The sequence below is a fragment of the Pelodiscus sinensis genome, chromosome 23, assembly GCF_049634645.1.
Source record: "Pelodiscus sinensis isolate JC-2024 chromosome 23, ASM4963464v1, whole genome shotgun sequence".
In the NCBI taxonomy this organism is placed as follows: Eukaryota; Metazoa; Chordata; order Testudines; family Trionychidae; genus Pelodiscus; species Pelodiscus sinensis.
The window spans coordinates 4,032,978-4,058,051 of record NC_134733.1 but is presented as its reverse complement, the minus strand read 5'-3'; the positions used below and the strand labels follow the sequence as shown (position 1 = coordinate 4,058,051).

Below are 25,074 nucleotides of genomic sequence, written 5' to 3'. Positions count from 1 at the left end.
TCCCGGTGTGGTGGGGCGGGGCCAGGGCTGCTGTTGGGATCCTGCTTGCTAACCCAGTGCATTGTGGGAGGACCCAGAGCCCGGCCTGGGCTGCCTTAGCCACGTGGGGCGGGGTCCCTGGGGCCTGGGAGGCACGGCACGCGGAGGGGCCGCGGAGAAGGCTGTGCTGGCTGCGTCCTGGGGCGAGGGCGGAGTCCGTGGGAGCCGGGCGCTGCCTGGGGAGGGGGGTGATCCTGCCTTGCTCGTGCCCCCGGCGTAACCCTCCTGTCGACTTCCAGCCTCGGGCGCGGTGCCCCCCGTCCGCATCGAGTCCTCCTCGTCCTCCCTCGCCGAGGGGCAGACCCTGGACCTGAGCTGCCTCGTCACGGGCCAAGTGCCCACCTCGTTCACGTGGTACAAGCGGGGGGGCGCCCTGCCCGCCAGCCACCAGGTACGGCAGCCACCGGGCTGGGCCGAGCTGGGAGGGGGTCTCTGGAGCTCCCGGGCCGGGAGCCGGCGAGGGGCTTCTGGGGAGTGAGGAGACAAGCGACTGAGTCGCTCTGGCTCCGGGCAGCGTAGGGAAGCAGCAGATGCCACCGTGCCCCACCCCGGAGGTCCCAGCAGCCCCCCGTTTGCAGATCGGGGCAGGCTGAGCCGTGAGGACAGGCCAGTGACCCAGAGTCACGTGGCAAACGGGCGCCCACAATCGGCTCCAGGGGAACGTGTCCCAAAGGAGGCAGGAGCCCTGGGGAGCAGGGACTGACAGACGGGGGGTCGTGGCGGATTACCAGCTGTCCGCGCGCCCAGGGGCCGTCGGAGCGGGTGTGACCTGGGGGCATCCGCGGGGGATCTCGCGTGGGCGCAGCGTGGCTATTTCACCGCAGCGCGTGGCCCGGGGGGGCCGCTTCTGGGGCCAGCTGTGGTGCCCACAAAGGGCTGAAGGGCTGAAGTGCAGCGAGATCCCGGGAGCTTGGGACAGGACGGTGCGGGGGGAGCAGGCCCAGCCTGGAGCTATTGACACGGAAACCAGGGCTTTGTACCGGCTCCTCGGCCTGGCCCGGCCCGGCGGCTGGGGGCTGGGGCCAGGCCGTGAGGGGGACGGGGTGCGCGTCACACCACTGGGACAGCTGAGCAGGGGCTCCCGGGCGCTGGGAGCTCTGCCGGGGCAGGCGCCGGCCCTGGGCTGTCCAGGCCGCCATCCCGGTGCCCCTTCTGGCCCCGCGATCTCTGTCACGGCCCCTCCCCCCAGGTCTCCGGCTCCCGCCTGCGCATCCCCCGGGTGTCGGCGGCCGACTCGGGCGAGTACGTCTGCCGCGTCAGCACCGGCGCCGGCACCCAGGAGGCCGTTCTTGTCGTCACCATCGAGGACGGCGCCAGCCCATCCCACCGTGAGTCTGCGGGGCTGGGCAGTGCTCTGGGACCGGCGGGGGTAGCCGCTGCTCTGGGACCAAACCCTGCCAGGCTGGCTACAGGCAGGTGGGCTGAGGGAACTCCCGGGCCAACTCCCTCCCAGCCCCTGCCCCTGCGCGGCCGTGTCTGTCCGCTGGGGCATTCAGAGCCAGGCATGCACGGGCTTGAATCCTGCCTCTGCCACAGATTAGCGACATGGCCCTTGGGCAAGCCTCAGTTTCCCCACTTTCAGAAGGGCCTGGTGTGATGTAGTGTCAGTACCTTGCTGGTCGCTATGCTTGGGCTGTGGGCTGTAGGTGACCCCTACTGGCCGGTGTCCGGAGCACAGCCCAGCAGGTGGGTTGCCTAAGACCCAACCGGTCTGACCGGTTGAGGGCAGTGAGAGAAAGCGAGTGTTGGGGGAAGGAGCAATCTGGAGCTGGAATCATGCAGGAACCAGTCTAAGGAGGGGACTGGAATCTAGGGGTCTGAGACATCCTGGCCCAGACTCCTGTAGACACATCACATCTGTGCCGGGCTGTATCCGGGAGACGCAATAAGCCCTCCCTATTCTGCTGGCTGGTGGAGCCTGTTCTTGCTGCTACGGGGCTGCAGGACCAGAGGAACCCCAACGCGACCAGCCCCGGGGGCTGAGCCAGTGTCAGTGACGTCGGCAAAGCTCGCAGGGGCTGGAGGGGACGGCGCGAGAGCCGGGGACTCTGTTCTCATGTGGTGGTGCAGGGACCCCGCCCCGGCACGTGACTGGGAGCCCCGCTGGAGCCCGGAGCAGGGGCCGTGGCTGCCTCGCTCTCTCCCTTGCTTGTGGGGTGCACCCCACTGCCTGCCCCAGGGCTGCGGGTCTTTCTGAGCCAGGGCTCCTGGGGCTGCAGACAGCTCCCAGGGGAGGGGCTGGAAGCCCCTTGCTTGCGGCTCTTCTAAGCTGCCTGCCCCAGGCCTCAACATGGGCCCCAGCCAAGGGAGCTGTGGGGAGGGGCCAGCCGCTCTGGGAGGTGGTGTGTGAGGGCATCTCCTCCAGCTCTGACCCCCCCGGCCTCCTCCAGCCTCGGGCGCGGTGCCCCCCGTCCGCATCGAGTCCTCCTCCCCCTCCGTCGCCGAGGGACAGACCCTGGACCTGAGCTGCCTCGTCGCGGGCCAGGCGCCCGCCGCGGTCACGTGGTACAAGCGGGGGGGCGCCCTGCCGGAGGGCCACCAGGTAGGAGAAGTCCGGAGCCATGGGGCACTTTCTGTCTCTGTCCCGGGGGGTGGAGGGAGCTGCTGCCTCAGCCCCACAGAGCTGGGGCAGGGGGGTGACCGGATCTGTCTGGCCTGGCAGCCAGTGCCCAGGGTGGAGGGAGCACTCAGAGCGAGGCCCAGGGCTGAGCCGGTGCGGGGGGCAGGCCTGGCCTGGGAGCTGCATGGGGTCGGGGCCCACATGGCTGGCAGCAGTGGGACCAGGCTGCGGCCCGTTCTCGCCAACCGCCGGCTCCGTTCCCCGCCAGGTCTCCGGCTCCCGCCTGCGGCTGGTTCAGGTCTCGGCGGCCGACTCGGGGGAGTACATCTGCCGCGTCAGCACCGGCGCCGGCCCCCGCGAGGCCTCCATCACTGTGAGCGTCTCCCCCGGCACCAGCTCCTCCTACCGTAAGTCTGCCTGGCCGCCTGGGCCAGTGCCGTACCTCGGGCCCCCGGACCCAGACCGGCTCTCGGCAGGCGCGGTGACTCCACGGGCCACGGTGCGGCCGCTCTCGCTCTCCCGGCAGCCAGCCCTGGCCGATGCCGTGGCCCCAGGTCAGAGAGAGCCCCAGCCGCTGGCTCCCTGGGCTCCTGCCCCTGTGGCTTCACCCGCTGCCCTTCCCCACCTGGCAGGTCTGCAGAGCCCCATCATCTCCATCGAGCCGCACAGCACCGCCGTGCGCCAGGGCGAGGACGCCGCCTTCAGGTGCCGCGTGCACGACGGCGCCCGGCCCATCAACATCACCTGGAAGATGGCGCCAAAGCAGCAGCTGCAAGGTAGTGCCCAGGGCCCCTCACCCATCCGATAGCCCTGGGCCCAGTGCCCCCCTGGCCCTCTCCCTGCCCCCCCTTCTCCCCAGCTCCCATGAGCACCAGGCCTGCTCCCTGACCCCACAGCCCCTGGTCTCCTGTCCCTCTCCACTGCACCGTGCTGCTTCCGGGGGGCCTGGAGCGCTGCAGATCGGGGCAGGAGGGAAGCAGCCCCCATTCTCCTGGGCCAGGGCTACCAGCTCCCTGCTCCAGTCAGGGGCCTGGCTCCTGGGCTCGCATGAGAGTGAGAGCAAACAGCCTGGGGGCGGCTCAGCCCAACCTGTGCAAAGAGGAGCTGCTGTAGGGGCTCCCAGCTGCTCTGGCCCTGGCCACTCCCAGCAGGGGGCGCTGTGGGCGTGTCAGGGGGTGGCGCGCTGGGCCTTGCGCTCCCAGCAGGGGGCGCTGTGGGCGTGTCAGGGGGTGGCGCGCTGGGCCTTGCGCTCCCAGCAGGGGGCGCTGTGGGCGTGTCAGGGGGTGGCGCGCTGGGCTTTGCACTCCCAGCGGGGGGCGCTGTGGGCGTGTCAGGGGGTGGCGCGCTGGGCTTTGCGCTCCCAGCAGGGGGCGCTGTGGGCGTGTCAGGGGGTGGCGCGCTGGGCCTTGCGCTCCCAGCAGGGGGCGCTGTGGGCGTGTCAGGGGGTGGCGCGCTGGGCTTTGCACTCCCAGCAGGGGGCGCTGTGGGCGTGTCAGGGGGTGGCGCGCTGGGCTTTGCACTCCCAGCAGGGGGCGCTGTGGGCGTGTCAGGGGGTGGCGTGCTGGGCCTTGCACTCCCAGCAGGGGGCGCTGTGGGCGTGTCGGGGTGGCGCGCTGGGCTTTGCACTCCCAGCAGGGGGCGCTGTGGGCGTGTCAGGGGGTGGCGCGCTGGGCTTTGCACTCCCAGCAGGGGGCGCTGTGGGCGTGTCAGGGGGTGGCGCGCTGGGCTTTGCACTCCCAGCAGGGGGCGCTGTGGGCGTGTCAGGGGGTGGCGCGCTGGGCTTTGCACTCCCAGCAGGGGGCGCTGTGGGCGTGTCAGGGGGTGGCGTGCTGGGCCTTGCACTCCCAGCAGGGGGCGCTGTGGGCGTGTCGGGGTGGCGCGCTGGGCTTTGCACTCCCAGCAGGGGGCGCTGTGGGCGTGTCAGGGGGTGGCGCGCTGGGCTTTGCACTCCCAGCAGGGGGCGCTGTGGGCGTGTCAGGGGGTGGCGTGCTGGGCCTTGCGCTCCCAGCAGGGGGCGCTGTGGGCGTGTCAGGGGGTGGCGCGCTGGGCTTTGCACTCCCAGCAGGGGGCGCTGTGGGCGTGTCAGGGGGTGGCGCGCTGGGCCTTGCGCTCCCAGCAGGGGGCGCTGTGGGCGTGTCAGGGGGTGGCGCGCTGGGCTTTGCACTCCCAGCAGGGGGCGCTGTGGGCGTGTCAGGGGGTGGCGCGCTGGGCTTTGCGCTCCCAGCAGGGGGCGCTGTGGGCGTGTCAGGGGGTGGCGCGCTGGGCTTTGCGCTACCAGCAGGGGGCGCTGTGGGCGTGTCAGGGGGTGGCGCGCTGGGCTTTGCACTCCCAGCAGGGGGCGCTGTGGGCGTGTCAGGGGGTGGCGCGCTGGGCCTTGCACTCCCAGCAGGGGGCGCTGTGGGCGTGTCGGGGTGGCGCGCTGGGCTTTGCACTCCCAGCAGGGGGCGCTGTGGGCGTGTCAGGGGGTGGCGCGCTGGGCTTTGCACTCCAAGCAGGGGGCGCTGTGGGCATGTCAGGGGGTGGCGCGCTGGGCTTTGCACTCCCAGCGGGGGGCGCTGTGGGCGTGTCAGGGGGTGGCGCGCTGGGCCTTGCGCTCCCAGCGGGGGGCGCTGTGGGCGTGTCAGGGGGTGGCGCGCTGGGCTTTGCACTCCCAGCAGGGGGCGCTGTGGGCGTGTCAGGGGGTGGCGCGCTGGGCCTTGCGCTCCCAGCAGGGGGCGCTGTGGGCGTGTCGGGGTGGCGTGCTGGGCCTTGCACTCCCAGCAGGGGGCGCTGTGGGCGTGTCAGGGGGTGGCGCGCTGGGCTTTGCACTCCCAGCAGGGGGCGCTGTGGGCGTGTCAGGGGGTGGCGCGCTGGGCCTTGCGCTCCCAGCAGGGGGCGCTGTGGGCGTGTCAGGGGGTGGCGCGCTGGGCTTTGCACTCCCAGCAGGGGGCGCTGTGGGCGTGTCAGGGGGTGGCGCGCTGGGCTTTGCACTCCCAGCAGGGGGCGCTGTGGGCGTGTCAGGGGGTGGCGCGCTGGGCTTTGCACTCCCAGCAGGGGGCGCTGTGGGCGTGTCAGGGGGTGGCGCGCTGGGCTTTGCACTCCCAGCGGGGGGCGCTGTGGGCGTGTCAGGGGGTGGCGCGCTGGGCTTTGCGCTCCCAGCAGGGGGCGCTGTGGGCGTGTCAGGGGGTGGCGCGCTGGGCTTTGCACTCCCAGCAGGGGGCGCTGTGGCCGTGTCGGGGGTGGCGCGCTGGGCCTTGCACTCCCAGCAGGGGGCGCTAAGCTGAGCTGTCTGTGCCCCACAGACAATGTGAAGATCAGCCCCAACGGCTCCGTGATCGCCATCACCCGGGCGCGGCCCAGCAACCAGGGGGCCTATCGCTGCGTGGCCTCCAACCGCTACGGGGTGGCCAACAGCGTGGTGAACCTCATGGTGCAAGGTGAGAGGCCGTGAGCAGGGGGGGACGGTGCCCAGCCCCCGCAGGGTCATTGTGTCCCACCGGCCACCTCGCTGCCCTGCCCCCGCGGCGGGGGCCACCCCCAGCTGCTGCCCTGGGGCAAGGGCCCTGCTCTGGAAGGGAGGGTGCAGGTGCGCTCGGGCCACCCCTGGCCTCTTGCCCTGGAGTCGGCAGAGCCTGGGGCTGTCCCTGAAGAAGCTGGGGAGCCCATTGGGAGGCTGGGGAAGGGCAGGTTTAATCCCCCCAACCCCCCAGCCCGGATTTCATGACTTTGTCACTCCCCCCCCCCCCCCGATGCCCAGCTATCCCAAAGCCCCCAGACCGGCGAGCACACGGCGCTGGGTGCTGGCCACCCCTGTGGGCTCCCCCCTGCCCAGCCGCTCCAAGAAGGCTCCTGCTCCTGCTGTCTGCCGGGGGCCTCCCCGCTGCTCCCTGCCGATCTCAGGCAGCTCTGCCTGGGCGCTTGTGCTCTTACCCCCCGTCCCCTCCCAGGCTCGCCCACCGTGTCGGTGATGCCCAAGGGCCCCGTGGTGGTGACGGAGGGCAAGTCCATCAGCCTGGATTGCCTCGGCATGGGCGACCCTCGCCCGCTGGTTCGCTGGAGCCGCGTGGGCGCGCGGCAGAAGATCGAGCACCAGACCTTGCTGCCCCTGGAGAGTCAAGCGGTGCTGCGGGTGAGCTGGGCTGGGGCTGGGGCAGGCTTGGCCTGGGGCCGGATCCACCCACGGCGGCGCCGGGGGGCGGAGGAGCCGCCTCTGCCAGTCCCTGCGCCGTCGGCCTGGATCGCATGGGGACGGGACGGGCCCGCAGCTGCAGGCCCAGCCAGCCCCGGGGTTCTCTCTGGCTCCCGCCTGGCCCCACTCAGTGCCCCTCAATCCTGCCCCGGCCTGGTGGGCGCGGGAGCGGCGGCTGCCTGCGGTGCGGTGGGGCTCTCCGGCAGGCTGCGTGCGCGGTGCTGGGCGCCCTCGTGGGGCCAACGTAGGCCCTGGGGCTCAGCCCCGGGGAGGCGAGAGGGGCTGTGGCTCCGTCACCACCCTCGGGCTGCCCCAAGCCGTGTCTCTGCCCCCAGATCTCGGCAGCCGCGCCCGAGGACGCCGGCACCTACGTCTGCCTGGCCCAGAACGCCGTCGGCTCCGCGCAGGTCCAGGTGGAGGTGAGCGTGGAAGCTGCCCACAGAAAGCCCGGCGCCCCTGAGGTCACCGTGAAACCGACGCTGACAGTGAGAGCTGGAGAAACCGCCACCCTCCGGTGCTCTGCCACAGGTACCTGCCAGGCACGGCCGCTGGCCTCGGGCAGAGCGGGGCAGCAGCCAGAGCCCCACGCAGGGATGGGGAACCTAAGAACGGCCAGACCTGGCCAGAGCAAAGGTCCATCCAGCCCAGTGTCCTGTGCCCACGGGCCAGGGCCCAGAGGGACTGAACCGCAGGAGGGAACCATCAAGGGATCCGTCCCGTCGCCCATTATCAGCCCTGACAGACAGAGGCCAGGGACACTGTCCCTAGTAGCCATTGCTGGACCTAACCTCCAGCTCTTTCATGAGCCCTGTTACAGTCCTGGTCCTCACAACCTCCTCAGGCAAGGAGTTCCACAGGTTGACGATGCGCCGTGTGAAGAAAAACTCCCTTTTCTTTTTTTAAACCTGCTGCCGGTTCATTTCATTGGCGGACCCCCGAGATCTTATATTGTGGGAACAAGTGAAGAACTTTTCCTTATTCACTTTTTCCGCGCCAGCCCTGATTGTACAGACCACTGTCATATCCCCTTTTCCAATGCCAAGAGATCTTTGTTGAGATGGGGTGGGCACGTCTGGCGTCGTGGCGATGGATAGAGGCAGTAAGATCTTCTCCGTCCTTACGTGCTTATAACGGCCAGAGCGGGTCAGAGCAAAGGCCCGTCCAGCCCAGCGTCCTGTCTGCCCGGTGACCAGTGCCGGGTGCCGCCGAGGGTGTGAACAGACCACGGAACCATCACGTGGTCCCTCCCGTCGCCTGTGCCCATCCCTGCCCTTCACTTGCATCCCTTTTCCAGTGATCCCTGACGTGCGGTTTGCCCCGTGCTGCTGCGCTCAGGCCCGTCCTACCGGAGCTCTCTGCCAGGCCGCTGTCCCCAGGAGCCGCGCCGTGGCGCTGAGAGGAGGCGCTGCCTCCGGGCGTCTGGCCAGTGCCCAGGCCTTAGCTGGCTAGTGCTCCCCTCGGGCTCCGCCCTGCGCCCGCCAGGCCGGCCCCCGACTGTCTGTGTCCCGCAGGCGACCCGCCCCCCGCCATCCAGTGGTCCAAGCTGCGCGCCCCCCTGCCCTGGCAGCACCAGGTGGTGAACAACACGCTGCTCATCCCCCACGTGGCCCAGCAGGACTCGGGCCAGTACATCTGCAACGCCAGCAACGCGGCCGGCTTCGCCGAGGCCTTCGTGGCACTGGACGTGGAGAGTAAGGCCCCGTGGGGGGCAGGGGGGAGACCACAGACCTTGGGCCCCTTCCCCTCCTGCTCCGGGAGACTCACCTGGGCCCCCCCTTGCCCCGGCAGCCCCCTGCCTGGGCAAGGTGGGGCCGGGAAGCGGGAGGCTCTTTGAACCCGCTCAGCCCCGTCCTCTGGCCTGCCCTGGCCACACCCTGGGCCCCCTGCCCGTCCCCGGGGAGCTGGTGCCACCACCGGGTGCCATGGCCCCGGGCCCGGGGGGTTCCTGGCTGGGTGGGGCGTCCTGGGGCCCCCGGGGAGCAGCCCCGCTGCAGGCAGCGCCGAGCGGCTCCGCTAATGCCCCCCCTCTGCCCCCAGCCCCTCCCTACGCCACCAGCCTGCCGGAGCGGGTGGCAGTGCAGGCGGGCGAGGCGGTGCAGCTGCAGTGCCTGGCCCATGGCACGCCGCCCCTGCGCTACCAGTGGAGCAAGGCCAACGGCAGCCTGCCCGAGCGGGCCGCCCAGCGCCAGGCCACCCTGCACATCAGCCCGGCTGCCCCCGAGGACTCGGGCACCTACCGCTGCCTGGTCAGCAACAGGGTGGGATCGGCAGAGGCCCTGGCCCAGGTCCGCGTCCAGGGTGAGTCTGGGGCAGGGCACAGGCCGGCCGGCACTGGCCGTGGGGGCGATGCGCCTGCCAGGGCAGAGGAGCAGGGTGACAGTGGGTGGGTCCTGGGGAAGCTGGAGGGGGGGTCCCGGACAGGTGGGGGGGTCGCGGTGAGAGGGAGGTGGCAGGGCTGCTCTGGGCCCATTAAGAGTCGGTGATGCCAGCCCCATGGGGGTTGAGAGGGAGTGGGAGGGGGCGGGGGTGGAGTTTGGGCTGGCCCAGCGGGGCGGGGGGTGGGGAGAGGGGTGGGGCTGGCCCAGCGGGGAGAGGGGCGGGGCTAGCCTAGCGGGGATGGGGAGGGGGTGGGGCAGGGCTGTCCCAACGGGGAGGGGGCGGGGAGAGGGGCGGGGCTAGCCTAGCGGGGAGGGCGAGGGGTGGGGAGGGGCTGTCCCAGCGGGGAAGGGGTGGAGGCTGGCCCAGTGGGCAGGGGTTGGGGAGAGGGGTGGGGCTGGCCCAGCGGGGATGGGGAGGGGGCAGGGAGAGGGGCAGGGCTGTCCCAGTGGGGAGGGGGCGGAGAGGGGGCGGGGGCTGTCCCAGCGGGGAGGGGGCGGGGGCTGTCCCAGCGGGGAGAGGGCGGGGCAGGGAGGGGCTGGCCCAGCAGGGAGAGGGCGGGGGCTGGCCCAGTGGGCAGGGAAGGCTGCTGCCAGCCCCATTGGCGAGGGCGGGGGCCTGGTGGACTCCAGCAGACAGGAGCTATGGCTTGGGTGCCCAAGGCTCAGGCTGGAGGGGGCAGGTCTGCCGGGAGGGGCCCCATCTCGCCCTGTCTCCATGTGGGCAGCCCCCCGGGACGGGATTGGCTGGCTGGAGCTAGCACTTTGCGCCTCTGCCCCCCATAGGATCGGCCCCCGGCGGCCCCCCGACCGTGCGAGTCAGCCCCCGGACAGACGTGAAGGGCGTGGGCGGCACGGCCGAGTTCACCTGCTCCGTCTCCGGCGACGCCCGGGCGCGGCTCGAGTGGCTCCGGGAGGGCGGGGAGCTGCCCCCCAGCCACAGCGTGCGGAACGGGGTGCTGCGGTAAGGAGGGGCGGGTCCATCCCACGCCTCAGCCCCCACGGCAGCGCTCAGACTCCTGCCCGGCGGGCTCCGAGCTCAGCCGCTGTTTCTGGGGTGCCAGGCCCAGGGCCAGCACCGCCGGGGCAAAGGGGAGCCTGGGACTCAGTCCATCTCTCGGCTGTTTGGCTGCAGGATCCAGAACTTGGATCGCGGGTGCGAGGGGGTTTACACCTGCCGGGTGAGCAGCCCCTCCGGGCAGGCCCAGGACAGCGCCAGACTGGAGATCCGGGGTAAGCGGCACGGGGGGGAGAACATGGCCCCTGTGAGCAGAGCAGGACTGAGCTGCCATTGCCTCCTCACTAGCCCCCCGGCGCAGCGTCCGGCAGGGCTGTGTGCGGGCCTGGCCCCAGGAGCGCCGCACACGCCCCCCTCCCAGCCGCTCACCTCTGCCCCCTGCCCCCAGCGCTGCCCACGGTGATGATCAACGTGCGCACGGCGGTGCAGACGGTGCTGGCGGGCGCGGCGGTGGAGTTCGAGTGCCTGGCTGTCGGGGACCCCAGGGCCCACATCGCCTGGAGCAGGGTGGGCAGCCGCCTCCGCCCCGGGGTGCTCGTCAGCGGCGGGACGGTGAAGATCGAGCGGGTGGAGCAGTCGGACGCGGGGCAGTACCGCTGCACCGTCACCAACGACGCGGGCACCGTGCAGTCCAACCTCATCCTGCACGTGCAGTGTAAGTGCCCGCTCCCCGGCCTGTTCCCGGCCACTGCCGCAGGCCGAATACACAGAGGGTTGGAGCTTCGCTCCGTTCAAAGCTCAGTTCTCCTGCCTGTGGTGTGGATCGCTAGCGGGCGGCTCACACGGTACCCGCCAGCCAGCGACGCTGCCGGGGTCCTGACGTCCGCGGAGCATCTGGGCTTGAGCATCTTCCTTCCCGAGTGCAAACTAACGGCTCCACCCGCCTCCCGGAGGTGCTGCCAGACGGCTCCTTGGTTTGGAGTCTGTCCTGTTACGGACTCACACCCCCCCCCCCCCCAGCGTCTCTACTCCCTGGCTTTTTTTCTTCCTCCCCTTCCATTTATTTTCCTTCTCCCCCTCCCCCCCCTTCCCTTATTCATTCTTGGGTCTGGGTGTCCGGCACCCCGGCCGTCTGAGGAAGGGGGCGGTGCCCACGGACACTCGGGATCCCGCCCACCTTTGGTCGGTCTACAAAGTGCTGCCGGACTATTGGGTGGGTTTGTTACACCTGGACGAGTGACCTGTCTTCCCTCCCGGCAGCCGTCCCCCAGATCGCGGCTCCGCCCGAGGTCAGGGAGGTCGTCATGGGGTCGAGGGCGGTTTTCCCGTGCCTGGCGTCGGGCTTCCCCATCCCGGAGATCACGTGGACCAAGGTAACTCTGATCTCTAGGGAATGCCCCCAGCCCTGGGCGGTTCCTGCCCCCCCTGCCCTCCAGCCCTGGGCGGTTCCTGCCCCCAGCCCCCCAGCCCTGGGCGGTTCCTGCCCCCCCCAGCCCTCCAGCCCTGGGCGGTTCCTGCCCCCCCAGCTCTCCAGCCCTGGGCGGTTCCTGCCCCTCCAGCCCTGGGTGGTTCCTGCCCCCCCAGCTCTCCAGCCCTGGGCGGTTCCTGCCCCTCCAGCCCTGGGTGGTTCCTGCCCCTCCGGCCCTGGGCGGTTCCTGCCCCTCCAGCCCTGGGTGGTTCCTGCCCCCCCAGCCCTCCAGCCCTGGGCGGTTCCTGCCCCTCCAGCCCTGGGTGGTTCCTGCCCCCCAGCCCTCCAGCCCTGGGCGGTTCCTGCCCCCCAGCCCTCCAGCCCTGGGCGGTTCCTTCCCCCCCCAGTCCTCCAGCCCTGGGCAGTTCCTGCCCCCCCAGCCCTACAGCCCTAGGCGGTTCCTGCCCCCCAGCCCTCCAGCCCTGGGCAGTTCCTGCCCCCCCAGCTCCCCAGCCCTAGGCGGTTCCTGCCCCCCAGCCCTCCAACCCTGGGCGGTTCCTGCCCCCCAGCCCTCCAGCCCTGGCCGGTTCCTGCCCCCCCAGCCCTGGGCGGTTCCTTCCCCCCCCAGTCCTCCAGCCCTGGGCGGTTCCTTCCCCCCAGCCCTCCAGCCCTGGGCAATTCCTCCTGCCCAATTCCTCCGGGGCCTGAGTACCCCTGCTGTGAGAGGTCTCCCGTGGCAGGGGGTTCAGAGTCAGCGACCACAGACAGGGGTGGGGCACATTGAATATGGAGGGGTGACCAGTCCATGATGAGTGGAGGGATGGATGACAGAGAGACACAGATGAGCTGATGGGTGGGTCAGTAGGGGGCGGGATTGGTGGGTCTGGGGTTCTGGATGGGCGGGATGGGAAGGGTGGGTCGGTGGGGGTGGGGGAGGCGACGGAGGGGTGTCCTGACCTGGCGTCTGGTTGCAGCTGGAAGGAGACCTCCCCAGAGACGTTCTCCCGGAGAACGACGTCCTGACCATTCCCTCCGTGAAGCCCGAGCACGCCGGGATCTACGTCTGCTCGGCGACCAACCGGCAGGGCAAGGCCACGGCCTTCTCCATGCTCAAAGTGCGAGGTGCGCGCGGGGCTGCTGGCACTGCCCGTGCCCCCGTTACCGCCGGCGCCGCGAGACGGAGTCCTGGGGGCAAGGAGACGGGTCCCCCCGCCCCAGGCTGGGCCCTGCCCTGGCATCCACGGCACAGCCCCCACCCTGACCTGAGCGGGGCCCCCTCGGCTGAGCCCGTTCCTGGGAGCCCTGAGGGAGCTACCCCTGGGCCTCTGGGCAGCCAGCGGGGCGCTCTGACCCAGCGAGGCACTCGCCTGCCCTAGGAGGAACCCGCCCCACCTGCAGGGCATTCCCAGCCCGGCCTGGCCGGTTCCTGCCCCCGCCCCACCTGCAGGGCGTTCCCAGCCCGGCCTGGCCGGTTCCCGCCCCCGCCTGCAGGGCGTTCCCAGCCGGCCGGTTCCTGCCCCGCCTCGCCTGCAGGGCGTTCCCAGCCGGCCGGTTCCCGCCCCCGCCCCGCCTGCAGGGCGTTCCCAGCCGGCCGGTTCCTGCCCCGCCTCGCCTGCAGGGCGTTCCCAGCCGGCCGGTTCCCGCCCCCGCCCCGCCTGCAGGGCGTTCCCAGCCGGCCGGTTCCTGCCCCCGCCCCGCCTGCAGGGCGTTCCCAGCCGGCCGGTTCCTGCCCCCGCCTCGCCTGCAGGGCGTTCCCAGCCGGCCGGTTCCTGCCCCCGCCTCGCCTGCAGGGCGTTCCCAGCCGGCCGGTTCCCGCCCCCGCCCCGCCTGCAGGGCGTTCCCAGCCGGCCGGTTCCTGCCCCGCCCCGCCTGCAGGGCGTTCCCAGCCGGCCGGTTCCTGCCCCGCCCCGCCTGCAGGGCGTTCCCAGCCGGCCGGTTCCTGCCCCCGCCCCGCCTGCAGGGCGTTCCCAGCCGGCCGGTTCCTGCCCCGCCCCGCCTGCAGGGCGTTCCCAGCCGGCCGGTTCCTGCCCCCGCCCCGCCTGCAGGGCGTTCCCAGCCGGCCGGTTCCCGCCCCCGCCCAGCCTGCAGGGCGTTCCCAGCCGGCCGGTTCCCGCCCCCGCCCCACCTGCAGGGCGTTCCCAGCCGGCCGGTTCCCGCCCCCGCCCCACCTGCAGGGCGTTCCCAGCCGGCCGGTTCCTGCCCCGCCCCACCTGCAGGGCGTTCCCAGCCGGCCGGTTCCCGCCCCCGCCCCGCCTGCAGGGCATTCCCAGCCGGCCGGTTCCCGCCCCCGCCCCGCCTGCAGGGCGTTCCCAGCCGGCCGGTTCCCGCCCCCGCCCCACCTGCAGGGCGTTCCCAGCCGGCCGGTTCCTGCCCCGCCCCGCCTGCAGGGCGTTCCCAGCCGGCCGGTTCCCGCCCCCGCCCCGCCTGCAGGGCGTTCCCAGCCGGCCGGTTCCCGCCCCCGCCCCGCCTGCAGGGCGTTCCCAGCCGGCCGGTTCCTGCCCCGCCCCGCCTGCAGGGCGTTCCCAGCCGGCCGGTTCCCGCCCCCGCCCCGCCTGCAGGGCGTTCCCAGCCGGCCGGTTCCCGCCCCCGCCCCGCCTGCAGGGCGTTCCCAGCCGGCCGGTTCCCGGCCCCGCCCCGCCTGCAGGGCGTTCCCAGCCGGCCGGTTCCCGCCCCGCCCCGCCTGCAGGGCGTTCCCAGCCGGCCGGTTCCCGGCCCCGCCCCGCCTGCAGGGCGTTCCCAGCCGGCCGGTTCCTGGCCCTGCGGTGCCAGGGGCTGCCCGAGGAGCCCTGCTGCCCCATGGGAGACCTGGCAACTGGCTGCCCGGGGTCAGGCAGGAGCCATTTCCAGACCCCCAGGTGATGGCTCCAGTCCGTGTCAGTCTCTGGTCTGGCAGGACAGGGTCCCAGGCCCCCTCCCCAAACTCTTGTGTCTGGAGCAGCCCGTGGGCATTGGCAAGGCTCCAGTCTGGCCCGCGTGGTCGGGGCGTGGCCGCCCTGCATGGCCGTGGCTGCTCCAGCGGTGCTGACGCGCTGTCCCTCGTCCCGCGTTCCAGAGCGGCTGGTGCCGTACTTCACCCAGGACCCTCCCACCTTCCTCGCCTTGCCCACCATCAAGGACGCCTACAAGCAGTTTGAGATCCAGATCACCTTCCGGCCGGACACCGCTGACGGTGAGTCGCCTCCGCTGGGCGCCGCCGGCCTGCAGCCAGCCCGGGCAGTGGGGGAGGCGAGGGGCGTCTGCTCCCAGGCAGGTCCTTCTCCGCCTCCTCCCGCCCCGCAGCGGCCCCTTCACTCACCTTTCTCTTTCTCCTCCCTTTCTCCGCCTCGCCCCTCTCTTGCCTCCCTCCTGCGCCTCCTTCTGCCCCTCCCCTCCCCTCCAGCTCTCATTCTCTACTCCGGTAAGTCTGCACCTGCCTGCTGCCCTGTGACAGCCGTGGGGCGGGGACCACGCCCCCGGGGGCACTAAACCTGCCTGGCTAAACCCGCGTGGCTCAGCCAGGCCCTCTGCGCCCACGCGTCTAACTCCCGCCAGCCACGCGCCCCCAGCTCCCCTCGCAGGCGGGCAGCCAAGCGCCGGCGGCTTGGGGCAGAGGGCTGGAGGACGGGCTGAGTCGCTATGGAAACCCCCGTGGCCTAGCCGCCCGAGATAAGAGCCTACTACTGCCAGGGACTGAAGGGCTGGAGCCCTGGGTAGCTGGCCCTCCCTGCCCCGGGCACCCAGCGGGCGTGGAAGGAGGGCAGGGAGCTGATGCCGATGGGGCCCTGGGCTGCGCTTTCCCTTGCTCCTGGGCTCGGTCTCCCTGCCCTTCGTGAGCTCCCTGGCTGGGCATGGAAACCCAGGGGTCCCCCACCCCGTCCCTGCACCCCCCTCCTCTGCTGGCTCGGGCCCGCCCAGCCCACGGCGCCGCAGCGCTGCTGTCAGGGCGGCACGCGGGGGCTTGGCGTGTGGCTGCCGAGGGCAGACATGGCCCAGTCTCCATCCACCCAGGGCGAGCAGGCCGGGCTGCCCCGGCCCGGCCCGGCCCTCTCTCTGCTGCGCTCTGGGACCCAGCCTGCTGCAGTCGCTCCGGCCTCAGCCTCTCCGGCAGCTGGTGCTGAGCTGGGGCGGGGGCTTCTGGCCGTGCCCCCCGCCCTGCTGTTTGCTGGCTGGGGTGTGGCTCCCGGCCCCTGTGACGTGGTGGGGGGGCTCTCTGCTTTTGCAATCCGGTGTCCCTGCCTGGCTGTGTTGTGTGACGTGTGATTCCCAGCGACTCGCGCCAAGTCTGAGGGCCGGGGGGCAAGGGACCTGGGCTGGACTTTCAGCAGGCTGGGGGGTAGTGCCGGGAAGTGCAGTCAGTCGGCTGCGTAGCATGAGGAGAGGAGACTGAGGCAGGAAGGGGTTAAAGGGCCGGGTGGGAGGGAGGAGGGAGGCTGTCTGCTCCGGGGCCCTGAGCTGTTCTGCGCGGTGTCCTGAGAACCGATCGTCCTCCTACTCTACGGCCGGCTGAGTCACAGGCGCCCCCGACGCGCCGTCTCACCCCCGCTCAGCCGCTCTGTGCTTTCGGCAGGGATGCTGCTGTACAACGGGCAGCAGAAGAGCACCGGCGCCGACTTCGTGTCCTTCGGCCTGGTGGGCGGCCGCCCCGAATTCAGGTGAGACCCGGCGTGGCCAGGCCCTGCGGGATCCAGGCCGCGAGCGAACGGGGCCACGGCCTGCCCGGTGCAGGTGGGGCCCAGTGCCCATCCAGAGGGGTGCGCGCTGGCAGCGCTGAAATCCCGGCCCTGCTGAGCCTGTGACGGACCGGGCCGGGTCTGGGCACCGCTCAGGGCGAATTGCTCAAACTCGGGGCTCCTTACAGCCCCAGACTGGAGACCCTCCCAAACGGGCCACAAACCAGTCCCACCGAGCGCTCCAGCTGCCAGCCTGGCCCGTCAGAAGCCTCACAAGCAAATCCCCTCAGACACACCAGCGCTGCCTGTGCCCCAGTGAGCCCCAGGCCTGCACACAGGTGAGGGGTTCTAGAACCCAATCTCACCTACCCCAGACGGGTTCTTCCCGTCCCAAGAAACCAGCCACAGGCCCCAGGTCAATGTACACGCTGGATCTTACCCACAAATCACGCTGAGCCAAGACTTTAGAATCTAAACTCTAAAGGTTTATTATCAAAAGAAAGAAAAGCCTGAGAGGAAGGTTGTTAAAGTATCACACGTTACATGCATCGAATCTCCCAGCTCTCGACACAGGCTCTAGCAGAGATGTTATACCTGCTATCTTAAAAGTCTCTGGTGAACAGCCTATGTCAGGATGGGTCCACGGTTCTTTCCGGCTCGTTGTTCCCTGCAAGGCTGCATCTGGGATTTGGAGCAAAACTGAAGACAAAAACTGGAGCCTGCCACATGGAATTTTATATCCATCCCTGGTCTCTTCCAAGCTGGAGAGGGTCACATGGTCAGTGGCCAGGTGTGTGTCTGGCTTTTAGAGACCCATTGTCCCTGGAGCGTATCCATTGGCTGAGCGTTCCTCGCCCATTGCTCAACCACAGACAGAGGTTTCCAGCGTCCACACAGAGTCCATGTGTATAACTCCACACACAGACATTACACAATTACATGAATAGCATCTACAGACTCAGTAGCAGGTGAGCTTTTGTTTGACACCTCACATGGCCCCCTTTGTGTACACTTTGGGACACCCCCCCCCATGGGTGCAGCAGTGACCTGGCTGCTCCCCTTAAAATCCAGTAACGTGACAGCCTGCAGCCGAGCCCTTAAGTTGTATGTACCCTTAAGCCCTGCACAGTGCCCGGAGTGGGAGGGGGCTGCTCCCTGCCTGCCCTGTCTCCAGCAGGCTTGGTCTTGCAGGTTTGACGCCGGCTCGGGCATGGCCACGATCCGGCACCCGGCACCGCTCCGCCTTGGGGAGTTCCACACGGTGCGGCTGTACCGGAACCTCACCCAGGGCTCCCTGGCGCTGGACAGCCACCCTCCTGTCAACGGCACGTCCCAGGTAAGACACGCTCCCTGCAGCTGGCCGGGGCCCTGGCGGTGCCAGGCTGGCTCGGGCCCTGCAGAGGCGCCAGGCCGGGGCCAGCTCAGCACGGAGAGGGGGCCTGCTGGCGCGAGCTGCCCAACGACGCACAAGCCTGACCCGCCTGCCCCATTGTGCGCCCCCAGGGGAAATTCCAGGGGCTGGATCTGAACGAGGAGCTGTACCTGGGCGGCTACCCCGACTACGCGGCTGTCTCCAAATCCGGCCTCAGCAGCGGCTTTGTGGGTGAGTGCGTGCAGCCCGGCGGGCGCCCCGGGATCCCGGGCCCCACCGCCCACAGGGCTCCTTCCCGCCTGACTGCCCTGCCCCCTTGCTCCCCAGGCTGCGTGCGCCAGCTGCTGATCCAGGGCCGGGAGGTCGTCTTTAAGGATGTGGACTTGAGGGCTCGCGGCATCTCCAGCTGCCCCACCTGCCGGGACCGGCCTTGTCAGGTAACTCGCTGCGGAGGCAGGCTGGCTTCCCTGGGCCGCCCCGAGAGCCCCAGGCTCGGCCCGGGGGCTCTGCCTCCTCTGCCCAGCTAACCCCGCTTGCTCCCCCAGAACGGCGGCGTCTGCAGGGACTCGGAGAGCAGCAGCTACGTGTGTGTCTGCCCGCAGGGCTTCACGGGCAGCAACTGCGAGCACTCGCGGGCCATGCACTGCCACCCAGGTACTGCCCGGCTCCGGCCAGGGCCCCCGGCTCCGGCTCCCCACCCCGGCCAGGGCCCCCAGCTCCGGCTCCCCACCCCAGCCAGGGCCCCCAGCTCCGGCTCCCCACCCCGGCCAGGGCCCCCAGCTCCGGCTCCCCACCCCAGCCAGGGCCCCCAGCTCCGGCTCCCCACCCTGGCCAGGGCCCCCGGCTCCGGCTCCCCACCCCGGCCAGGGCCTCCCCACAGCTCCGGCTCTCCACCCCGGCCAGGGCCCCCCCACAGCTCCGGCTCTCCACCCCGGCCAGGGCCCCCAGCTCCGGCTCCCCACCCCGGCCAGGGCCCCCCCACAGCTCCGGCTCTCCACCCCGGCCAGGGCCCCCAGCTCCGGCTCCCCACCCTGGCCAGGGCCCCCCCACAGCTCCGGCTCTCCACCCCGGCCAGGGCCCCCCCACAGCTCCGGCTCTCCACCCCGGCCAGGGCCCCCAGCTCCGGCTCCCCACCCCGGCCAGGGCCCCCCCCACAGCTCCGGCTCCCCACCCCGGCCAGGGCCCCCCCACAGCTCCGGCTCTCCACCCCGGCCAGGGCCCCCCCACAGCTCCGGCTCCCCACCCTGCCCAGGGCCCCCCCACAGCTCCGGCTCTCCACCCCGGCCAGGGCCTCCCCATAGCTCCGGCTCCCCACCCCGGCCAGGGCCCCCCCACAGCTCCGGCTCTCCACCCCGGCCAGGGCCCCCCCCATAGCTCCGGCTCTCCACCCCGGCCAGGGCCCTCCCCCAGAGCTCCGGCTCTGCCCCACAGCACCCTGGCCAGGGCCCCCATAGCTCTGGCTCTGCCCCAGAGCACCTTAGCCAGGACCCCCAGCTCCAGCACTGTCCTATGGCAGCGCAGCAAGGGGTCCTGCATCCCCACAGCTAGAGCACTGCCCCATAGCGGCGCAGCAAGGGGGTGCTGTCACTACCTTTGGCTCCCAGGAGCTTTGCCAGGGCCATGGGATCAGGGCTCCCAGCAGCCCCCCCCCCATCCCACAATCCCCCGGAGAAGCAGCTGGGAGAGGCCCTGAGCTTCCGAGCTGGCCAGAGCCGGGGCTCCCCTGCCTGCGCCCCGCCCCGGGAGCCCCCAGCCTGCCCTGTGTGGCCTGGCGCTGAGCCCGCTTGTGCCTGTCTCCCCCAGAGGCCTGCGGCCCGGACGCCACCTGCATCAACCGCGCCGACGGGCAGGGCTACCACTGCCGCTGCCACCTGGGCAAGTCGGGGGAGACCTGCCGGGAAGGTGAGTGGGGGCTGGGGCCGGCGGGACGGGCCTGGCGGGACGGGGTGAGTAACCTCCCCCCCTCCTCGCCGCAGGCGTCATGGCGACCACCCCGTACTTCAACGGGGGCGACTCCTTCATCGCCTACCCGCCCCTCACCAACATCCACCACGAGCTGCGCATCGACGCCGAGTTCCGGCCCCTGGCCCCCGAGGGCCTCGTCCTCTTCTCCGGGGGCTCGGGCGCCCCCGTGCAGGACTTCGTCTCGCTCGCCATGGCCGCCGGGCACCTGGAGTTCCGCTACGAGCTGGGCTCAGGTACCGGCCCTCCCTCCGCCCCGGCTCCGGGCCTCTGCCGCGCCGGCCAGTGGGGGAGGGAGGCCGCCGCAGCTGCCCCCAAGCCCACCCCGCCCGGGCTCGGCAGGGCCTCTGGCCTGGCTCCGGCACCCGGCAGCCTCCGTGCGGGGCTCAGGGCTCCGAGCCGCCCTGCCTGGGCACGCCTGGAGCCAGGCAGCGAGCCGCTCTCGTCTCTTGCAGGCACGGCCGTGCTCCGGAGCACGGAGCCCCTGGCCCTGGGCCAGTGGCACCGCGTCTCGGCGGAGCGGCTCAACAAGGACGGCGCCCTGCAGGTGGGCGGCAGCCGGCCGGTGAAGAGATCCTCCCCGGGCAAGAGCCAGGGCCTCAACCTCCGCACGCCCCTGTACCTGGGCGGGGTGGACCCACCCGTCCCGCTGCCCGCGGCGCCCGGCCTCAACGCCAGCTTCCACGGCTGCATCGCCGAGGTGAGGGGCCTGCTCCCGCCCGCCAGGGGCAGATCAGAGCACTGCCAGCCAGGACTCCCCCGCCCTGGGAGGGAGGGGCCTGGACTCCCCCGTCCCTCCGTCCCTCCCCCGACCCTGGGAGGGAGGGGCCTGGACTCCCCCGTCCCTTCCCCCGCCCTGGGAGGGAGGGGCCGGGACTCCCCGGTCCTGGGAGGGAGGGGCCTGGACTCCCCCGTCCCTTCCCCCGCCCTGGGAGGGAGGGGCCTGGACTCCCCCGCCCTGGGAGGGAGGGGCCTGGACTCCCCCATCCCTTCCCCCGCCCTGGGAGGGAGGGGCCTGGACTCCCCAGTCCTGGGAGGGAGGGGCCTGGACTCCCCCATCCCTTCCCCCGCCCTGGGAGGGAGGGGCCTGGACTCCCCCGCCCTGGGAGGGAGGGGCCTGGACTCCCCCATCCCTTCCCCCGCCCTGGGAGGGAGGGGCCTGGACTCCCCGGTCCTGGGAGGGAGGGGCCTAGACTCCCCGGTCCCTTCCCCCGCCCTGGGAGGGAGGGGCCTGGACTTCCGGGTCCCTTCCCCCACCCTGGGAGGGAGGAGCCTGGACTCCCCAGTCCTGGGAGGGAGGGGCCTAGACTCCCCGGTCCCTTCCCCCGCCCTGGGAGGGAGGGGCCTGGACTTCCGGGTCCCTTCCCCCACCCTGGGAGGGAGGAGCCTGGACTCCCCAGTCCTGGGAGGGAGGGGCCTAGACTCCCCGGTCCCTTCCCCCGCCCTGGGAGGGAGGGGCCTGGACTTCCGGGTCCCTTCCCCCACCCTGGGAGGGAGGAGCCTGGACTCCCCAGTCCTGGGAGGGAGGGGCCTAGACTCCCCGGTCCCTTCCCCCGCCCTGGGAGGGAGGGGCCTGGACTTCCGGGTCCCTTCCCCCACCCTGGGAGGGAGGAGCCTGGACTCCCCAGTCCTGGGAGGGAGGGGCCTAGACTCCCCGGTCCCTTCCCCCGCCCTGGGAGGGAGGGGCCTGGACTTCCGGGTCCCTTCCCCCACCCTGGGAGGGAGGAGCCTGGACTCCCCAGTCCTGGGAGGGAGGGGCCTAGACTCCCCGGTCCCTTCCCCCGCCCTGGGAGGGAGGGGCCTGGACTTCCGGGTCCCTTCCCCCACCCTGGGAGGGAGGAGCCTGGACTCCTCCGTCCTGGAAGGGAGGGGCCTGGACTCCCCAGTCCTGGGAGGGAGGGGCCCGGCGGGCGAGCGGGCAGGCGGGGAGCCAGTCCCTGGGTTCTGGGGCTCTGGCGGTGGTGGACGGACACCAGGCCTGGCAGCCCAGGGGGCCGGTGAAGCCCTCCCTGCGGCGGCCTGGGGCCAGGTCCGGCTCTGAGCGAGCCCAGGGCAGCCTGGCTCGCGGGCTCGGTGCGCTGCCGGGGTGCGTGCGACGTCTGCTCCCCTCCCAGGTGTGGATCAACGGGAAGAAGGTCGACCTCCCCTACAGCTTCCTGGGCAGCCGGGCCATCGGGCAGTGCCAGGGCAGCTCGCCCTGTGCCCGCCGGCCCTGCCTGCACGGCGCCACCTGCCAGCCCACCAGCCAGCACCAGTTCCAGTGCCTGTGCCGCCCTGGCTTCCAAGGTGGGCGTGCGGGGCGGGGCGGGGGCAGCCCCTGGGCATGCTGCTCTGGGGCCCGGCCCTGGGGCCCGGCCGTGGGGTGGGGGAGGGCTGTGCCCACGACTCCCGCCGTCTCCCCGCAGGCGCGCGCTGTGAGCTCGCCGAGGACCCCTGCCTGCTCGGGAAGGCCTGTCTCAACGGGGGGACGTGCAAGGAGACGCGGTGCCTCTGCCCGCCCGGCTTCTCGGGGGCCTACTGCGAGCAGGGTACGAGCCCCAGCATGGGGCGGGGGAGGGGCAGCGCGTGCTGGGAGGGGCAGGAGGAGGGGCAATGCATGCTGGGCGGGGGGCAGCGTGCGCTGCAGGAGGGGCAGGAGGAGGGGCAACGCATGCTGGGCGGGGGGCAGCGTGCGCTGCAGGAGGGGCAGGAGGAGGGGCAATGCATGCTGGGCGGGGGGGCAGCGTGTGCTGGGAGGGGCAGGAGGAGGGGCAATGCATGCTGGGCGGGGGGCAGCGCGTGCTGGGAGGGGCAGGAGGAGGGGCAATGCATGCTGGGCGGGGGGGCAGCGTGTGCTGGGAGGGGCAGGAGGGGGGGCAATGCATGCTGGGCGGGGGGCAGCGTGTGCTGGGAGGGGCAGGAGGGGGGGCAATGCATGCTGGGCGGGGGGCAGCGCGTGCTGGGAGGGGCAGGAGGAGGGGCAATGCATGCTGGGCGGGGGGCAGCGTGCGCTGCAGGAGGGGCAGGAGGGGGGGCAATGCATGCTGGGCGGGGGGGCAGCGTGCGCTGCAGGAGGGGCAGGAGGAGGGGCAATGCATGCTGGGCGGGGGCAGCGTGTGCTGGGAGGGGGGCAGGAGGAGGGGCAATGCATGCTGGGCGGGGGGCAGCGTGTGCTGGGAGGGGCAGGAGGAGGGGCAATGCATGCTGGGCGGGGGGGCAGCGTGTGCTGGGAGGGGCAGGAGGAGGGGCAATGCATGCTGGGCGGGGGGGCAGCGTGCGCTGCAGGAGGGGCAGGAGGAGGGGCAATGCATGCTGGGCGGGGGGGCAGCGTGTGCTGGGAGGGGCAGGAGGAGGGGCAATGCATGCTGGGCGGGGGGCAGCGTGTGCTGGGAGGGGCAGGAGGAGGGGCAATGCATGCTGGGCGGGGGGCAGCGTGTGCTGGGAGGGGCAGGAGGAGGGGCAATGCATGCTGGGCGGGGGGGCAGCGTGTGCTGGGAGGGGCAGGAGGAGGGGCAATGCATGCTGGGCGGGGGCAGCGTGTGCTGGGAGGGGCAGGAGGAGGGGCAATGCATGCTGGGCGGGGGGGCAGCGTGTGCTGGGAGGGGCAGGAGGAGGGGCAATGCATGCTGGGCGGGGGGGCAGCGTGTGCTGGGAGGGGCAGGAGGAGGGGCAATGCATGCTGGGCGGGGGGCAGCGTGCGCTGCAGGAGGGGCGGGGGCAGCGCGTGCTGGGAGGGGCAGGGGGGGGCAGCGTGCGCTGCAGGAGGGGCGGGGGCAGCGCGTGCTGGGAGGGGCAGGAGGGGGGGCAGCGTGCGCTGCAGGAGGGGCGGGGGCAGCGCGTGCTGGGAGGGGCAGGAGGGGGGCAGCGTGCGCTGCAGGAGGGGCGGGGGCAGCGCGTGCTGGGAGGGGCAGGGGGGGGCAGCGTGCGCTGCAGGAGGGGCGGGGGCAGCGCGTGCTGGGAGGGGCAGGAGGGGGGCAGCGTGCGCTGCAGGAGGGGCGGGGGCAGCGCGTGCTGGGAGGGGCAGGAGGGGGGGGCAGCGTGCGCTGCAGGAGGGGCGGGGGCAGCGCGTGCTGGGAGGGGCAGGAGGGGGGGCAGCATGTGCTGGGAGGGGCAGGAGGGGGGGGCAGCGTGTGCTGGGAGGGGCAGGAGGGGGGGCAGCGCGTGCTGGGAGGGGCAGGAGGGGGGGCAGCGCGTGCTGGGAGGGGCAGGAGGGGGGGCAGCGTGCGCTGCAGGAGGGGCGGGGGCAGCGCGTGCTGGTGCAGGGCGGGGGCAGTTGCTCTCTCACGCAGCCTGGGAAGCGGGGGCACTCGGTGCAGCGGGGGGGCCTGGCCCCGGGCCCTCGCCTGGCCCCGCGGCCGTAACCCCCGTGTCGGTCTCTGCCCCACGCAGGCTCGGGCCTGGCGCCGCTGGACCATGAGTGGAGCCTGGAGGGCAGCGGGGGGAACGGTACGGTACCCGCTTCACTCGGCACCTTGGCACCCCGGGGCTCCTGGGCCGCTGCCCAGTGGGGGGCTGGAGGGGGGCGGGGCGCAGACGCCCGGGCTCAGGTGGGGGACTGAGCGCCCCAGTGCCCCCTGCTGGCTGATCCCCGCTCTCGCCCTGCAGACGCCCCAGGCCAGTACGGAGCCTACTTCCAGGACGGCGGGTACCTGGCGCTGCCCCGCCACGTGCTGCCCCGCAGGTGAGTGTGCCCGCCTGTGCGGGGGAGGGGCATCGCCCCCTGCCCCCACGCCCGCTGCCGGGTCCCAGCGTGCGCCGGTGGGGCGGGGAGCGGGGGGGTTCTCCGGGAACAGCCTCCAGCTGAGCCCACCAGGGACGGGGCTCCCGGGGCCTGGCTGCTCCCCGCCGCGTCCCCGGGCTGACAGCTGCTGCCTTCTCCTGCCAGCCACCCCGCAGCTCCAGAGAGCATCGAGCTGGAAGTGCGCACCCGCTCCCCCGACGGCCTCCTGCTCTGGCAGGGCGCGGTGAGTCGGCGGGGGCACAGGGAGGGACGCCGGGCTGCGGGGGGGCCAGGCCGGCGCAGGAGGCGGGGGCACAGGGAGGGACGCCGGGCTGCGGGGGGCCAGGCCGGCGCAGGAGGCGGGGGCACAGGGAGGGACGCCGGGCTGCGGGGGGCCAGGCCGGCGCAGGAGGCGGGGGCACAGGGAGGGACGCCGGGCTGCGGGGGAGCCAGGCCGGCGCAGGAGGCGGGGGCACAGGGAGGGAAGCCGGGCTGCGGGGGGGCCAGGCCGGCGCAGGAGGCGGGGGCACAGGGAGGGACGCCGGGCTGCGGGGGGGCCAGGCCGGCGCAGGAGGCGGGGGCACAGGGAGGGACGCCGGGCTGCGGGGGGCCAGGCCGGCGCAGGAGGCGGGGGCACAGGGAGGGACGCCGGGCTGCGGGGGAGCCAGGCCGGCGCAGGAGGCGGGGGCACAGGGAGGGAAGCCGGGCTGCGGGGGGGCCAGGCCGGCGCAGGAGGCGGGGGCACAGGGAGGGACGCCGGGCTGCGGGGGGCCAGGCCGGCGCAGGAGGCGGGGGCACAGGGAGGGACGCCGGGCTGCGGGGGGGCCAGGCCGGCGCAGGGGGCGGGGGCACAGGGAGGGACGCCGGGCTGCGGGGGGGCCAGG

General features: G+C 72.5%; 1 protein-coding gene across 19 annotated transcripts in view; it reads left to right on the top strand.

Moving 5' to 3' along the window:
* Positions 1-25,074, top strand: part of HSPG2 (heparan sulfate proteoglycan 2) — a 145,454-nt gene that overhangs the window by 116,532 nt on the left and 3,848 nt on the right. For 12 of the 19 annotated variants that reach the window (XM_075906281.1, XM_075906288.1, XM_075906277.1 and 9 more), the window contains 30 exons: positions 279-430; positions 1,229-1,367; positions 2,430-2,581; positions 2,868-3,006; positions 3,232-3,375; positions 5,881-6,015; positions 6,526-6,707; positions 7,103-7,295; positions 8,279-8,458; positions 8,805-9,065; positions 9,929-10,106; positions 10,278-10,375; positions 10,549-10,815; positions 11,361-11,473; positions 12,483-12,630; positions 14,561-14,677; positions 14,888-14,905; positions 16,055-16,139; positions 17,349-17,493; positions 17,661-17,760; positions 17,857-17,966; positions 18,075-18,183; positions 19,333-19,431; positions 19,506-19,727; positions 19,947-20,191; positions 21,606-21,777; positions 21,897-22,019; positions 23,860-23,916; positions 24,076-24,151; positions 24,356-24,434. In XM_075906281.1, coding sequence (XP_075762396.1) covers positions 279-430; positions 1,229-1,367; positions 2,430-2,581; positions 2,868-3,006; positions 3,232-3,375; positions 5,881-6,015; positions 6,526-6,707; positions 7,103-7,295; positions 8,279-8,458; positions 8,805-9,065; positions 9,929-10,106; positions 10,278-10,375; positions 10,549-10,815; positions 11,361-11,473; positions 12,483-12,630; positions 14,561-14,677; positions 14,888-14,905; positions 16,055-16,139; positions 17,349-17,493; positions 17,661-17,760; positions 17,857-17,966; positions 18,075-18,183; positions 19,333-19,431; positions 19,506-19,727; positions 19,947-20,191; positions 21,606-21,777; positions 21,897-22,019; positions 23,860-23,916; positions 24,076-24,151; positions 24,356-24,434 — 4,238 coding nt within the window. The remainder of the gene's footprint in view (positions 1-278; positions 431-1,228; positions 1,368-2,429; positions 2,582-2,867; positions 3,007-3,231; positions 3,376-5,880; positions 6,016-6,525; positions 6,708-7,102; positions 7,296-8,278; positions 8,459-8,804; positions 9,066-9,928; positions 10,107-10,277; positions 10,376-10,548; positions 10,816-11,360; positions 11,474-12,482; positions 12,631-14,560; positions 14,678-14,887; positions 14,906-16,054; positions 16,140-17,348; positions 17,494-17,660; positions 17,761-17,856; positions 17,967-18,074; positions 18,184-19,332; positions 19,432-19,505; positions 19,728-19,946; positions 20,192-21,605; positions 21,778-21,896; positions 22,020-23,859; positions 23,917-24,075; positions 24,152-24,355; positions 24,435-25,074) is intronic. The other 7 variants (XM_075906297.1, XM_075906290.1, XM_075906278.1 and 4 more) reach the window with 3 other exon arrangements.